The sequence below is a fragment of the Acipenser ruthenus genome, chromosome 2, assembly GCF_902713425.1.
Source record: "Acipenser ruthenus chromosome 2, fAciRut3.2 maternal haplotype, whole genome shotgun sequence".
Classification (NCBI taxonomy): Eukaryota; Metazoa; Chordata; class Actinopteri; order Acipenseriformes; family Acipenseridae; genus Acipenser; species Acipenser ruthenus.
In genome coordinates this window covers 22,193,507-22,210,625 of record NC_081190.1, presented here as the reverse complement: position 1 = coordinate 22,210,625, position 17,119 = coordinate 22,193,507, and the positions used below count along the sequence as shown (strand labels likewise).

General features: G+C 38.9%; 1 protein-coding gene across 14 annotated transcripts in view; it reads left to right on the top strand.

The window, feature by feature from the left end:
* The window catches only part of LOC117409045 (semaphorin-4D-like), a 59,354-nt gene extending 43,655 nt beyond the window's left edge, over positions 1-15,699 (top strand). For 10 of the 14 annotated variants that reach the window (XM_058992202.1, XM_058992196.1, XM_058992185.1 and 7 more), the window contains 5 exons: positions 396-618; positions 937-1,052; positions 2,877-3,043; positions 3,244-3,290; positions 4,458-6,694. In XM_058992202.1, the coding sequence (XP_058848185.1) occupies positions 396-618; positions 937-1,052; positions 2,877-3,043; positions 3,244-3,290; positions 4,458-5,425 (1,521 nt within the window). In that variant the 3' untranslated portion in view covers positions 5,426-6,694. Of the gene's footprint in view, positions 1-395; positions 619-936; positions 1,053-2,876; positions 3,044-3,243; positions 3,291-4,457; positions 6,695-7,217; positions 7,422-10,223; positions 10,434-11,019; positions 11,118-11,581 lie in introns of those variants that run through there. The other 4 variants (XM_058992204.1, XM_058992206.1, XM_058992209.1 and 1 more) reach the window with 4 other exon arrangements.
* The last annotated feature ends 1,420 nt before the right edge of the window (positions 15,700-17,119 follow it).

Genomic DNA, 17,119 nt, shown 5'->3' with positions numbered 1-17,119 from the left:
TTCATCTGTTTTGTACTGTCAAATAATCAGGAATGCCAAGTACAATTATTATAATGAAAACATTATATCATGTGGTGGTTTTATAATGAAAACCTGTGGATTAGTATGTCTTGACATTTGAACCAAAAAGATGAAATGATGATTTCACATCTCTGTTTTGCTTTATAGTGTTGAAAGCTGTAAATGGTCTTGGTAGTCAGAGAGGTGTCCTCGGGGCAGTTTAGAGCAGAGATGTTGTATAGTTTACTGTGCAGTGCTGAATTTTATAGATTGAAGATGTTGTATAGTTTACTGTGCAGTGCTGAATTTTGGAGCCACAGCAGTGTGTTTAATAACTTGTTGCCATTTTACATTTTTAGTTGTCTTCATTCGATGCCCCTTTCTTTTGGTCCTAGTGTATAAACAACATTGACCGGTTACAGAACATAAGCGACTCTCTCCGACTGCCCGACAAAACACTGCAGTTTATCAAAGATCACCCTCTGATGGACGATCAGGTGCTGCCAATTGGGAATGGACCAAAACTAATAAGAAGGGATGTGAACTACACACAGATTGTAGTGGACAGAGTCCGAGCACTTGACAACAATGTTTACGATGTTATTTTTACAAGCACTGGTAAGTAGCAGTTTTTTATTTTTTTATTTTGTGTGATCTTATTATATCCAGGCTTTGTTAGTGCTAGTGTTGGACAACCTTATTTCCAATTTCCATAAAACTTACTATGGCCATTGTTTAGCACAAGTTATAGAGAGTAATGGTGCTCTATGGTGGGGGATGTATGTCACTAACAATTTAAAGAGACTGTTGAGGGCAATCATGTATTGTTGGTATCTTGTGTTATGCTGAGTGATCATTCTGTTGGCCTGTAGAAAAGATATGCTAGAATCATTTAAGCAATCTATAGAAACTTTTTTTTTTTTTTTAAATATACAGATAAAGGAGTCTTACACAAAGCCATCATTTATGACAATGAAGTACATGTTGTTGAAGAAATACAACTGTTCACAAATTTTGAACCAATTAAGACATTGCTTCTATCATCTCAGGGGGTAAGTGAAGTTATAGTTGTTGGGAATATAAACAAGGCCATTCTTAAATGCTGAAGCTTTCTAATAATCTCTATAAAGAGCAAGGAGCCTATAAGACACATCAATACATTAGCTGTTCAATAGTGTAGCTTCTGCTGCATAATTTCATTCTGTTCTTTGCTTATTCTAAGCTCTCTTAAGTTGTTTCTATTTTAAGCAGTTCTGAGAATTTTTGTTCACTTCCTAGCGTTCAAATTTAGTTTTATACTGGCATGTGTCTGTGTGTGTGTGTATGTATATGTGTGTAGCCATCTATGTGTGTGTGTGTCTATATATAGATAGATCTATATATATATAACAGTGGCGGCTGGTGGCCAAAAACAATGGGGAGGCAGAAAAAAGGGGGGTCCCATTAAGCCCCTAGCAGCAGTAAAATCATATTATTGTATTCTGACTGACAATACTTTTCATATTTTTATTTATTTGGCAGACGCCTTTATCCAAGGTAACTTACAGGTGTTACAGGGCAGTACTGTACAGGGTTACAATGCAGTAAGTGCAAATAGTACTACTAAAATACAATATGAACTAGAATGCAACAAGTTAGGATTACAGCAAGTTATATACAACGACATATTAGTAGTGCAAGGATAGTGCATCAGCTTAGGATCCAGTAACATGGTTCTTCGGTCAGGCAAGTCCGGTGCATAGTAGTAGGAGAGGTAGATCAAGAGATCTACAAGTGCAGTAAACAGGTTTACCCCAATTCAGCTGTTAAATGCATTTTCTCCACTAGCCAACAGAGAAAAGAAAACAGTAGCCCATCATAGTTTATTCTAATAAACGTAACTGTTACACACTGCCAGTGTGTGTTTAAAAATGCACTGTATACAACATTGATATACCATTCAGATTTAAAGACCACGTCACTAACATACTTTGCATACAATATTAAGGCAGGAGAAAGGCAGACAAAAAATATCAAACACATCCTACTGACTTAATTTGCTAAACTTAAATATATGACCAACAAAATAATTCTATACCGTACAGGCGAAAAGAGAGTGAACGAGTTATACTGCGCTGGGGAAAATAAACAAATACTGCTGGGGAAGGGCTAAAATACATACGACGTCTAACAAACACTAACAAGAAAAAAACAACAACTAGATTTGTTCCCAGAGAAAGGAAGTGGTATCATAATATGAAACTTTGAAAATATATCTCAGCTTACTGACTCTACACAATGCAATGGGCATACACAGTGTCTTCTGGGAATAGTAGTTTATCTGGTACACGCTGAAAGGTGTTTCCAATCAGCAGAAATGCAGAGGAGCACTGCAACTCCCATAATCCATGCATGTCAATAATGCTGGCTTCGAATTTAACGTTGGTTTAATAGGGCTAAACAGCCAAGGGATTTTCCACGCTATCAAGCAGTGACGCAGTTTGTTTATTTGTCTACCGTCTCAGATGTTTTTTAAATGTTCCTACCATTATGATGAATTTTTTTTTTTTTCTGGTAAAAATCTCATTCCACTTCACTTGTGTTTAGGTGAATCTTGTGTTTTAGACAATATATTTTTTTTGTTTTATTGAACATTATTTTATTATAATGCTACACAACAATATATATATATATATATATATATATATATATATATATATATATATATAATGTCATCTGTTGGTATAAGGTTTTGCCAGACATCCAACCAGCGAGTAATAGTTCTAAGCTGTTTCCAAGTCCTATTCCAAGCAGTGGAAGTCAAGGAGGATTTGGTAAAACAAGTATCCTCCAATTCTATTTATAAGTGTTTTAAGAAGGAGTATTTGCTGTTTCAGAAGAAGTCCTTGTATGCTGGTTCAGATGCTGGAGTTGTTCAGTCACCAACTGCATTTTGTGAAAAGTACATGTCTTGTACAGACTGCATTTTAGCCCGGGACCCCTACTGTGCCTGGGACTCTGAAGGCAACTATTGTGTGGTCCAAGACCATGAGAGCCGAAAAAGGTACATTTACAGTATGTCTTACCCTTCCCCAGCCTTGCTATGTGCAGTACAGCTGTTGGCCCTGGAAATCCCTGTTTGGATAACCTGAATTGCATATAATTGATTTGCTTCATTTTGCATAGTTAATAAACCAGCAAAAAAAATAAATGCCAAGTTGCTTACTTTGTTTAAATATTGTTTACTTTTTTTTTTTTTTTCAGTAACCTTATACAGAACTTAAATGGAGATGCAAATGTCTGTCCACCAGGTATGTATTAGAAGGAGACTTTTTACATTTAATGTTTAATCTTTGTATATATTTATATATATATAGGAGGCTGTGGTTAAAGAAAAGGGCTTGTAACCAGGAGGTCCCCGGTTCAAATCCCACCTCAACCACTGACTCATTGTGTGACCCTGAGCAAGTCACTTAACCTCCTTGTGCTCCGTCTTTCGGGTGAGACATAATTGTAAGTGACTCTGCAGCTGATGCATAGTTCACACACCCTAGTCTCTGTAAGTCGCCTTGGATAAAGGCGTCTGCTAAATAAACAAATAATAAAAAAAATTATATATATATATATATATATATATATATATATATATATATATATATATATATATATATATATATATATGGAAATATAATTTTGGAAATCATTGCTTTTTTTTTTTTTTTTTTTTAATAAATGTAGTAGTCGCCAATTGTTTTTATCATTTTTTCTCCCAGTTTGGAATGGTCAATTTATTTTTAGGCTCAACTCACCGCTACCACCCCCGCGCTGACTCAGAAGTGGCGAAGATGAACACACGCTGTCCTCTGAAGCATGTGCTGTCAGCAGACCGCTTCTTTTTCAAACTACAGGCCCACCATGGAGCCACCTCAGAGCTACAGCGTCGGAGGACAACGCAGCTCTGGGCAGCTTACAGGCAAGCCTGCAGGCACCTGGCCAGTTTACAGGGGTCGCTGGTGCGTGGTGAGCCGAGGACACCCTGGCCGACCTAAGCCCTCCCACCACGGGCGGTGCTCGGCTAATTGTGCACCGCACCCTGGGAACTCCTGTCCACAGTCGGTAGTGGAATAGCCTGGACTCAAACCAGCGTCATCCAGGCTATAGGGCGCATCCTGCGCTCCACGCGGAGCGCCTTTACCGGATGCGCCACTCGGGAGCCCCGCATCATTGCTTCTTTTATGGTCACAGTATTCCGTTTATTATATTAACCAGTGATTGTCAAAATCAGGCTATAATATTAAGAATGCAGTAAACGTGCAGCTATTGGGGTAATGTAGTCATTTAGCATAAGTAAATCACTTGTCACACATTAAGAATGTAACCTTACAATTACATCCAAGTTGTAATTGGCTTACCCCAAGTGAGGTTTAATAATAAACACACATTTCACTTTTTTTTTCTTTCTTTCCAATATTCTGCAGTAAAATATGTATCCAGTGACGACTACCAGAAGATTATTGTAAAGCCTGGAAATGCAGCCGAACTCCAGTGCCAGCTCAAGTCCAATCTAGCCAAAGTAGTTTGGAAGTTGAATGGCACCATTCTGTCTGTTGAAGACTCCAAGTATCACCTGCTAAGAGGTGACAGTCTGCTCATTTTGAGTATCTCTGAACAGGACCTGGGTAACTATGAATGCTGGTCAGAAGAGCAAGTGAAAAGCAGTAGCTTTGCCCAACTGGTGGCTGGTTTTGTCTTAAGCTTAGACTTGATTATACCATCTACAACATCAGACCCTACCACCACTGCCACCACAACCACCACCCCCCTCAATCCTGTGATCCAAACAGAAGGTAATGCCAATACAGCAGAATCCACACTAACTTCAACACCACCGGGCTCTACTACTCCCACCACACTGCCTCCCCAAACAAAACTAACCCCAACGTCAAGCACTACAGTACAAACATTGCGGAGGCTTCCTATCCCTATATCAGATGCTCCTAACCTTGAAACTAAAGATCCTTCCACTGAATACATTAAGTCGAATAATAGCAATGCCCTTTTGTTACTGTTTTTGCTCTTCTTTATTCTTTTCCTGGCATTAATGGCTTACAACTGCTACATGCAGTTCCTGCCACCCCCCTGCCTTAAGCTGCGCGCTGCCCTGTTGGGGAGCAACAAGAAGGCCAAGCCTGAATACATGGCTTGTGAAGCAGGCTTGATGGAGCCAATAGTGGAGAAGACTGCGCAGATTGAGGCACACAACCAGAACGGAGGACAGCAGAAGGGTTTGCGGGACACAGGTTATGAAACAGAACCCGACTGCAGCAATGGCAAAATCCCAACTACTAAACATCTGGAAGAGCCTCCAGAGAGCAAAGACAAGCCTTTTGATGTCATATGTGAATCTCAACCCATTGAATATGCTGATGCAGATGCGCCTTGCTGATGAACGCTTTGCTTGCCAGAGTTTTTACATTTTTTTTGTTTTATTTATTTTATCATATTTTATTTTTTTTGCTGTGCTTGCTGGCTCTTTCAACCCCATGCTGAATCTGAGTTAAAAGCACTACAGACTATCTGTTCATTTTCTTTTTTTTTTTTTTCTGAGGGGACAACGGGTTTCTAACTTGTGTGATCTCGTCTTTTCCATTCTGGTAGTAAATCCATAGGTTTATATTGTGTGAGATTAATTATTATCAAGGACTCATTTAAAATGCATTTTTACAATCTTTTTAATGTCTACAACCTGCATTACATTCAGCAATTTTAATTATTATTTTTTTTTAATTTGCCATTTAATTTGAATTCCAAATTGGAAACTTAGTTTATCAGATTGGTAACTAACATAATGTTTTCCAAATTGGAGCATATTACTTTTTATATTTGTAATATATTAAATTGGTTGTCACATAATTTGTATATTGAAATGTACCAGTGCATCATGCGGTATTTGAGGCAGGTTGACTGGATTCATTTTTTTTTTTTTCTTTTTTATGTAAATTCTCAGGGATGTTGCATTGTTTCTGTTCTTGGCTTGTTACATACAATGCTGTTAATAAGCTGCAAATGCTGTTGCTTCAGTGCATCCAGTCACTGAGATCACAAGTCCATGTTACATGGGAAGAACAAAATTGCATGTAAAATGAAGAAAAAGTAGCCTGGGAGAATACAGGTAACAGCAGCTGACTGTCAGCCAAAACCATCCTGCAAAAGTTCTTATCCTGTGAATGTGAAGCTGCAAATCAAGCGAGTGGAACAGTTCTTCCAAGCACTGGAATAAGCAAGTTTGAAACCACTAATGTTGGTTTCTTTGGGGGTTGAATATATTGTACCGGATATTGCCATCTCTTTTCATTGAGGCAGATGGTCTTCATTATGATAACCTGTGTTTATATAGACTTTGAGAAAGTGTAGCCACATCCGGAGTACCTCTGGACTAAAACACTGGAGTTAGACTGCAGTGCAAAAAAAACAACATGTGTGCAAACCGGGCCTTGCAGAACTGTCAGTCATTGCCTCCACACTTGATGTTATTGTTGATATTGTACAGACTTTGTCATGTTTATTTCCCAGTGTAAAGGTGTTATATTGTAAGAATTAACTTGAAGAAGGTAACATTTCATGGCATATATCCTGTCATGTACTGGAGCTATTTTTCTAAATCTATGTATATAAAAGAAAGCTGAAACGTGTAAAATAAATCCAGTTAGTTAAATGCTGTGAATACAATAATTCTGTCATGTGAAGAATAATGTTGGGTGTTGCATTTGACCCTGCCATGGAATAAATATGAAGATATCTGTGGGGTTTTTTTTTTTGGGGGGGGGGGGGGGGTTGGTGGGGCTGGGCTGGCGTTACACAAATATAGTAAATACGTTTTTAACAAGCTTAATAGAAGAATTGAGTTTTATTTAATGTGAAAGATGTTTTGAACATCTATTTGTTGGTACAAACTTTTTTACAGCATTTCAATACAGTGGTACTGTATCTGTCATAGGGTTCCATTATTGTAAATAAATATCTTATTAAAAGGGATCAGGTAGCTGCAGGTTACTCAAACACTTTACACCTGATTTCCTTCTTTCCATGTGAATGCCACACTTCCTCACTCATTCTTTCCTGCTCTGTCCTAAACTCTTTATATATATATATATATATATATATATAATTGATACAATTTCTTCTTTGGCCTGCATCCTTAGAGCACTCTTATCTTTTTACACCTTTGTTTCTCACAGCCTCTCCCTTGCCTTTCTTTCCTGTTGACTCTTCATCCTTGTCTTCTGTTGGGACCGATCCTCCTCTTTCACCCACTACTCCCCCACCTGAGCTTGGGTCTAGTGCAGAGAGTTCAGTAGTCCGGTTGTTGCCACCTTTGTTAAGTGACCAGGCACAGACTGTTCATAGCCACGGAACATTCCACCTCTTCTGTCAAGCCACTGGTGAGTGAACACATCCATAACTTTATTTCCTGCCCTTACAGTGGGCTAATTTGGATGGCATTAACCTTGAAAATGTTGTTTTGGGCAATTCTTGTAGTAATTGTTTCATAAGTAAGGATGGGGGGGTAAAAGTATATGTATCTCGTCAAATGGCATACTTTAGGGGTTCTGGCTCTGGTAGGGATACATGTGTGGACTGTTTTATGTCAACTAAAATGGAATTGTATCAGTGGAAATTAATTTTATATTAACAATTGTCATGGCAAAATTACTACTACCACAAGAATACAAAAAATAAAAACACCATTTATGGAAGAAAACATCCTTGTACTCTGTTATAATTACTGAGGTTGGTAAACTACAGCAGAGAATTGTTCAATTATTTATCTATCTATCATATATATTGGGACTTAATTAATCACAGTTAACACCTGCGATTTAACGCATACATTTTTGGGAGTTTAATTATTCCTCTTAGCATACCATAATTCCTTTTCTGCTGCACCATTTTAATACACTCAAGTGCATGTCAAAGCACGCAAACTGAAGGACTTTTGAATGGGACGTTTATTTTTTTAAAACTTTCGGAGGGTTCATTGGATAGAAAGAGGGTTACTTGTATCTGCTGTCAAAGTGAGTTCCAGTATCACAGAAGTGCATCTAGTCTGCTGTACCACCTGCGTGCTAAACATGTTTTTACTTCACAAAATACACTTTCTAGTAGTTTTTCTGCTACAGACAACAACACTACAACAACAAATAAAACCTGTCAGTTTCTACAGAGTACTCTTAGAAATTGAGGATCGCTGCAAACCCATAAATCAAGCTCAGTACAATACTATAACCAGTGCTGTTGGATAGCTACCGACTGCAGACCTGTTAACATTGTAGCTTTGTTTTATTTCAATAACCACATTGAAACACAATAACAATATTTTTTACAGTTATTGAGGATATAACTGTTACTCAGGCAATATTTTGTTTTATTTAGGCTATTTCAATTTATTAAAATATAATTTTAAATTATTTTTATTGAAATGGCAATAAAACACATCAGTTTGAGTAAAGGAAACTGATCATTTGAAATGCATTCAGGTGAGTAATAAACTGACTCCACTGTGATTTAGCAGTTGGTTCAAACAATTTAACAACAAATGCTGGATTGTATATAAAACTCTAAATATAAAACTATAAAGAGGGACCAATAACTAGGATCCATAATCCAGAAATAGGAAAACAGATTTTATGCTGTTTTTTTTTTTAGATAATAATAATAATAATAATAATAATAATAATAATAATAAAACTTAAATGAGATGGATACAGTAATTGAATCAATTAAATATGCGTTTAGAACCAAGATTAACAGATTTTTTTAAATCTCAAAATGAATCACGATTAATTTTTTTAATCGTTGACAGCCCTTATATATCTCACATAGAACAGATGGCATTTGAGTATTTTAGGTTTGCATAAGTGAAATGAAAGTCTGATTTGGTCTGATGTAACAGTAATTACGTGTTCTAAAAAGTTTTTCAAAAAGATTAAAGATTTCTTGGTAAGCAAACTAAAGCCTTTTGGAACACATGCAAAGGTTTTTTTGAGGTGTTTTTTTTTTTTTTTTTTTTGTAAATGTTACTGAACATTAGAAACATTCCATGCTCTGATTTCCTCAAATTTTGCATTGACTAAAATAAACCAGATTATATGGCCATGAAAATGTTTCAATAACAACAAAAAACAAGATAAGTGAAAAATGTGGCCGTAATATACATGCCACGATCCCTGACATGAGTTTGTTGAAAACAGAGGTCAGGTGTGGATGTTCTTGGCAATTGCTTGATTTGGCATGAAACGATAGTACCCAGGTTACAGCAGTCTGACCTTGAACTTACAAATACATGGGTAAGCACCAAATAAATATTTTCAAAATAAAGCTTCTTGCTGCTGCTTGTATGATCTCACTACAAATCCCTTTTGAAACACCATTGCAATTGGTTGGTTGTCTGTATCCACGTCTTGGATTATTAATCAGTTGAGGGAAATTCTGCCAGTCATTTCACTCCCCACCACACTCGCTGTGTTGGAGGACGCATCTGTTTACCGGTACTCTCAATATTCTAATGTTCTGAATGTCATACTGCTTGCAAATAAAACTGCCTCGCAGCCACAAGGGGATTTTTAAAACAAACAAACCAACAAAAAAACCATTAAAGCCTGTTTTAGAACAACGTTCAGGACAGTAAGACAGTAATGGTAGGTGGTTTAATTACTGAATAAGAACAGAAATCATGTGCAGATATCAGGTGTTCTCTCTGCCTCGCTTCTCCCACCCAACTCCACTGCTCCGCTCACTCCACTGGCTCCCGATCACCGCTCGCATCCAGTTCAAGACTCTTGTACTCACCTACAGATGCCTTGACCAGACTGCACCCAGTTACCTCCAGACCCTCATCTCTCCCTACACCCCCACTCGACCTCTCCGCTCCTCCTACACTAAAAGACTGGCTCTGCCTCTTCTACGCTCCCCTGCCTCCAGAGCCCGCTCCTTTTCCACCCTCAACTGGAATTATATTACAAAACGACTCAACAAAACCCACTAAATCAAAATATTTGAGCTGCTTTGCTAAACCATTGTAAACTGTGATTGCAATTTCTCATCCAAAGCTGTCATTATAGGTTTCCAGCTGGAGACGTAGATAGGTGATCAGTGTAATGGTTGACTTCCGGATCATGGATATATCCAAGACGTTGCTGCAGTTGGAGTTGAAATTGTTTTTTTTAAGTACTTTTGTTTCTTAGGCCCCAGTGATCTCCACATTGAATGGGAGAAGAATGGAGAGAAGTTAGAACACTCTATTACAGAGCAAAAACACCTGCTGCTCAGTGGAAGAGTGCACTTGATCAGCTGGGTAAGGGACACGTTATTATATGATGCCCAGTATAAATGTGCAGCCTCAACGCGAGCAAGAAACGAAACATCCAAAGTCCTAATCCTTTTGGGAAGTAAAGGTCAGTGATTTAATATTTACTACAAAATTACAGAAATTTTTTATTAGGCTTCTGATATCCAACATGTAATTTTTGATGTCGAAATCAATTAATAATAATGTAGGTAATGTGTGTTTCTGTAACATTAATGGGTATTTTATGCAAATACATGTACAGCAAAAAAAAATACTTTAGTACTTGCTGTATTGCTTCTCTAGGGCCAGACTGACTCCTTCATCTCTTTGAGGAGCTCTAGGAGAGAACTCGGTTGTGATTATGTAAACCAGTATTATACAGGGGTCTGGCTCTATCAAAGTAGTTTACTGGTACATTTTTTTTTTTTACCAAATCTGTCATTACATATGGTTACCAGTATTAAGACACCATTTCAAGTTGCCATACACATTCAAACATTCACTAAGTTGTGTGTTTTAAATTGGTTTCTTATAACCTTGCATTTTTTCACAGATTGTTACCAAAAGTATAACTTGGGTTTAAGGTGCAGTCGAATTACTCTAATTACAGAGTTTCATGAAAATATCTCCTAATGTGTATGTTTACAGTACATCACTGAGAAATAACATGATGATCTAATATTTCCCTATAGATGCAGCCATGGAAAATAGCTGGTCAAGAGAATTCAGTAAATGGAGAAGTTCCCTAAGTGACCATGAGAAACTGATACAGAGTTGGGAGAAAGCATGGGTATGCATTAGTTCTGCATGTGATTTATGTTACTTTGCATGGGGGGAGGGGGACAGTTCTAATAGCTCCAGTACCCATCTTAACTGACATGAAAGCAAACTAGAATGAAACCCTCCTGAATTAACCAGACACGTTTTTACAAACATAATAGTACACTTTTTTGTTGTGTGTGTGTGTGTGTGTGTGTATTTTACAAAGTCAGATAACCCTGAATTCATTCAAACTTTACTTTGTAGTCTGAAATTACTAAAATGTTCAGCTCTTTAGTGCTGCATGTTTGCTCAATTGGCAAAGATACTGACAAACTTTTAAACAAAATGTGTTTTCCTTTACATTTTGGTCATGCAATTTAATATTTCTAACTTTAAATGACCCAGTTGGCAGCGGATAGTTATACTTCCACATTCCCCTATTTGCAAAGTTTCAATGCCATACAGACTATGTATTTGTTTTCTTTTCTTTAGGAAAGCTGTGACCAGGATGATATTGTATAGTGCTCTCAACAAATTCCAACAGAACTGGAAGAGCAAAAAAAAAAAAATAATAAGAAAGAAAAACACCAGCAAGTTAACTCTTTCAACACTGCAGACCTCTAGAGAGGACACAGAGAAATGACTCAACAGACACCAGCTAGCTGTCTTCCGTATGCCCCTATTTACTGTATGTTTTACTTGTTTCCATTTCAGAAACCCAAACTATTTGATTAGTTATGGTTGGGTTGTCTTTTATAGCTTCTTTGTGGAAAGAGTTTAAAAACAGTTGGTTTGGAGACCAGTCTAGCAATGCAAAGTGCCTGCCATCAGCTGATATTTTGTTATTTGTACCACATAAGCAGATATTTGCTCTGGTCTCTACATTTACCAAAAACCTGTATAATGGGTGTATTTGCACAAATTGTATGACCTGTTGCACGTGCTTAACTTGAGTGAAGTTGTAAGGGGATGTTCATCATAGTGCAGCTGTGGATTAATTAAGTCCATTAATTGGACTAGCCAAGGTTAAATGTGTAAAATCTTAGGGACAGTACTTTTAAAGGGAGTTTACACAAGCTCAGGAGGCCACCTACTGTAGATCTCTTAATGCTCCTGGTCTAGTCGAGCCTGAATGCCGTCCCTCTACTTTTTTTCTATAGGCAGAACCTTGACTTAAGAATTAACTTAAGAGTCTTTACCGATTTGTAATGAAAATGCTTATAGGGCCCGATCAGTCTAATTTTGGTGCCTGGGCACCAATGAAGCGATCTGCTTTCCGTGGGGAAATACAATTAGTCTTTCCATTGAATAGTCACTAGGAACAAAAATAAATCCATGTCCGATTCCTTACATACCCGTTTTGATGGTACACTCTGAATTGGAGTCTCTGGTAACAGGCGCGTATTTGAAATGTTTGCAGAGGACGGGACGTGATATTCTTAACCAATAATAGTCGTAATGGTAATGGTCCTGGCCGTTAATGCTCTGGCTGGGAGAGTCGAAGGCCCAAGGCATAAGTTTTTTCTTAACAAACAAACCAAACATTTACAAATCTAAATACAGTTTATTTTTTAATTGATTTGACAGGGAAAATATTTGAGACAGTTGTGCTTAGTCTGTTTTTTCAAAAAGAAAAGTTAGTTTTAAATAGGTAAATCTAACAAAAGGATTCTATAACTAACAGCATTATTAAACAAATGTATTTATTCTTTAAAAGAAAGGAATTAAATTAGTAATTTAAATATCTGAGTTATTTATTTTGTAAAGTTCCTTTTTTTTAAGTTTATTTATTTCAAGTTGAATTACAGGTTTCCTGTGAAAGTGCAGTTTTGAAACATAGTGGGTATGGTCATGGCTGAGATTTCTGAGAATGGAGCAAAGCATTGGGCTTCGGTTTTTGAATGTGCTTTTGCAAGCTTGCAGTCTGTTGGAAGGTTTGCTGCTGATTTTTAACTATTGACGGCTAGTGGACATCAATAATTGCAGGAGGTAAGACATTGGAAAGATGTGAAGACCATTCTCGTTTGTTGGCTAGAGATGAAGCCAGTATTTTATTTTTTTGTATAGAGGACTCGTTTTTGTGACCTGTTATAGCGTTAGGTTATTATCATAACTCTGGTTCCCTGAAATAGAACTGTAACCATTACCTCGTGGGTATTAATCCTTTGATATTCCAAAGCTGCATGTAGTGCCCGTGTTGCAGTCGTGCCTGCCCCTGAGGGCACAGAAGAGACTGCAGTCAATGAAAACTTCATCATTTTTTCCTCAAGACTGCTGAAAAAGACGCAGCGACCTTGAAGGTTAATGGTTACTTTCCTATTTCGGGGAACCAGGGTTATGATAATAACCTAATGTTCCCTTTCAAGTACAAAATGTAACCATTACCTCATGGGTAGACATACCAAAGCTGTCGCAAGGAATATTGCAGACCAAGTGAAAAGCTACAAGACTCAGCCACTTTGTGCATTACCATGAGGAACCCAGTACAAGTAACAGGGCTAAAAAATTGAGGGGAACTCACTTCTAATTTTATGCTGCAAGGGTCGAGCTCGAGGCCGTCCTTAACACTCTTGTTCCAAAACTTCTGCCTCATGCAGGCTGTACAGTGTTCCCAAAGAATGTGAAGCAGCAGGTGCTGTAGCCGGGTGACTCCAGGGTGAATGCACCTCAAAGAGGAGTACCGGAGGAGACACTCGAGGGGGAAACGGGATCATCCTCAAAAACTGAGTGTTTTCATTTGTCATCTACAGGCCATGGAACACTCAAAACAACTCTGGCCCTTTTTATCAGTGGCAAAAGCTCAGCTGATAATGCCACATGCACTACTGGTGTTGCGCCATCTGAGTCACCCTTCTCAGAGGGGGAACTCTTGATCAACTGCCTCCTTAGAAGCAGCGATAGACAGCAGATCCTCTTGCTGCCACTCTGCATGTACTCCTCCCTGTGACTGTAATGGTGCAAAGGGAGCTGGTGAAGCAGTGCTGTCGCACAACAGCTCCACTAACATGTTTCCCTGTTGAGAGACCACCTCCCAGTGCTTATCCAACTGCTCAGAGCTCTCTGATCTATGAGACTGGTGGCTCTTTCTCTTGATGAGGAAGACCATGAAACAGGTCTCCTACGTGATGATCTCCTATCTTCCCTAGGCTCATGAGAGGATACAGCTCTCTCCTTCTGAGCTGAGGAGGGGGAGCCTTGTCCAAGTGGAACGGACAGAAAACGCTCTCTAGAACTGCGTGGCACTCTTTTCTAATATACACATTAGAGAAGGACGCACAAAACTCACAACAATTGTGGTCGGCGAGTGCCTCTTTAGCATGCTCCGGACCCAGACAAGCAGTGCGTCTGCCATGCCTGTCCAATAAGTGATATGACACAAGCGAACGATCAGATATAACACTGGGTACTTATCTGTTCGTAAAATGATGACGTTTTGAGTGACTGCAGTCTCTTTCATGCCCTCAGGGGCGGGCACGACTGCGTTACAGGTACTACGTGCAGCTTTGGAATATCAATTCATCTTAGACGGTATCAAAGGATTAATACCCATGAGGTAATAGTTACATTTCGTACTTGAAAGGTAACCATTATTTCATGGGTTTGTTGTGGTTCTTACAGTTGACAGTTATACTAGATGTTCTTTTTGGTGGATTGATACCTTGCTGTACTTTATCGTGATGGCTGTGTGGACATTCTGAGGGCATTTCCTGGCCATTAATGCCCTCTAAAGCAACCAATCAGAAGACAGCATTCCCGTTCTATTCATCTGACAGGTTTATAATAATATTATACAGGGCATCGCGGTGGTTGAAGTTCTGCGCTGATGATGACCTCATAATCAAAAGGAATAAAACATGCATGATAAAAATAGCCATAAAATAACCAAACCACCAAAGACAACCTTTACCTGCTAGAGGCTTTCAAAACAAGCCAAATCTGGCTAGAAAATCACCTACCTGCAAGCACTAAGTCAAATACGAGATGCATGCATTACCTATTAAATGTTTTTGAAAAATCTATAATTTAAATTGGCATTCCGGTACTTTAAAATGTAGGACTACACCACTGCTTAACACCATGTGCAATGTGATAAAAAGCCATGGCTACAGCAAACTCTGCAAAGTGTAAACCGATGATGATGTGTGCTCCATTTGTTCCAATATCAGTACAATAAAATGTATGTTATGTTGCAGCTATTTACCACACATGGGTTGTTATAGCTAACATATTTTTTCTTCCATGTAATTTAATTGAATTTAATGTAACAGCTTCACCTTCCCAATCCACAGCTTTATTTATTTTTGACTTTATAAGAGAAATACATGTACGTAATTGTCTTCAATATATTGTACAGTTTTTGCTGCTGTTTCTATGTACTTGAAAGTCTAAATGCTAAATACTGTATATTCTTAACCAAGGTGGCCTTTATTCTGTATATCTAATAATGTACACTTAGTTCATATGTATTTGAAACTGATAAAATAGCAAATGTTTCTTTAGAAATAATTTTGATTATTGGGGTTTTATATAGATACTTGTACTATTAAAGCACTTAACACTATGAATTTAAAAACAAATATAATAAATACATTTTTGAAAAAAGTAAATAACCAGTACAGATTTTTTTTTTTTTTTTTTTTTTTTAAACTGAATAAATACGTTTTCTTAAAGTGTTTTCACACCGGTGCAGCATCCACATTCCAGATATATAAAGTATGTGCACTGCCGGGTGTAAACATTGAGACAATCTGAGTGCCATTAAATACTTTAAAAAATGTATACACATTGGTACACGATACATTTATGAATATAAAATAAGCCTTAAAAAATAACTGATCAATTATAATGTTGGGTTACTTACCGTAACCTTGGTTCCCTGAAAGAGAAGACGACCACCACCCAATACTTTTGGGATATGCCTGCCTTAGGTAGGTATTCGCTGAGCATTTCATGTCAGAGCTGCCGATAGCCCCTTCTGTGGAGTGACGTCCTCGGTCACGCCTGCCTTCATCTCTTGCATCGAACCCGCGAATGCGAGTGATGCGACCTTGCAAGGTTTGGTGGTCGTCTTCTCTTTTAGGGAATCTGGGTTATGGTAACCTAACGTTCCCTTTCAATTCGAAGACGACCACCCACCAATACTTTTGAGAAAAGTATACCAGCGCATCCCATCAGGGTCGACATGGAGCTCGAAAACGGGGGCGCACTAGCCTCCAAGGCAACCTCGGAGCTGGGCTCTGCCTCGGTAGAGAGCACAGGCTCCTCTCCTTCCTCCATCTCGGTGAGGAAGGAGTCCTCATTCCAGGAGGCCGCTATCGAGAGCGTGTCCTCCTCCTCTGCCATCCGTGCAGGCGAGACTGGGACGGGTACTAGGAAGGGCACTGCCAGAGCTGGAGCAGCGGCAGTCTGCTGCCGCGCCAACAGCTCCAGGACCTGGGCCATCTGTGCCTTAACGTCCATTATGTCCCTCGCCTGCCTCGAGCGCTTGACCCTCTTCCCCGTCTGTGGAGATGGGGAGCAGCTGAAAGAGGGTGGTGGCAAGCTGATCCCCGGTGGAGGAACGGTGTTCTCCCTGAAGGTGTAGGTTGAAAGACAACACACGCACACACCAATACTGCACAGGCAGTCACACTCATACGACAGACGGCCTGTGACACAAGTGAAGCAGGCCATGAAGAAAGAAAAAAGAGCCGCCGATTCCATGAGCGCATCAAGCCAGCTCTCAGCACGAATGCAAGGGAACTGCAGTCGACAGAGGAGCTCTTTCAAAAACACAGCCGGGTTAGTGACACAGAAGTGTACCTTACCGTAGGTGAGAGGTAAAAGAGGAAGTGAGCTCCGCGGAGTGACTCCTTATTCCCTCGGCAGGCGGGACCAAGGACGTCACTCTGGAGGGGCCTATTGGCAGCTCTGACATAAAATGCTCAGCGAATACCTACCTGAAGGCAGGCATATCCTAAAAGTATTGGTTGGTGGTCGTCTTTGAATTGAAAGGGAACCAATTCACCATAAACAAAGAATCTGAAAATA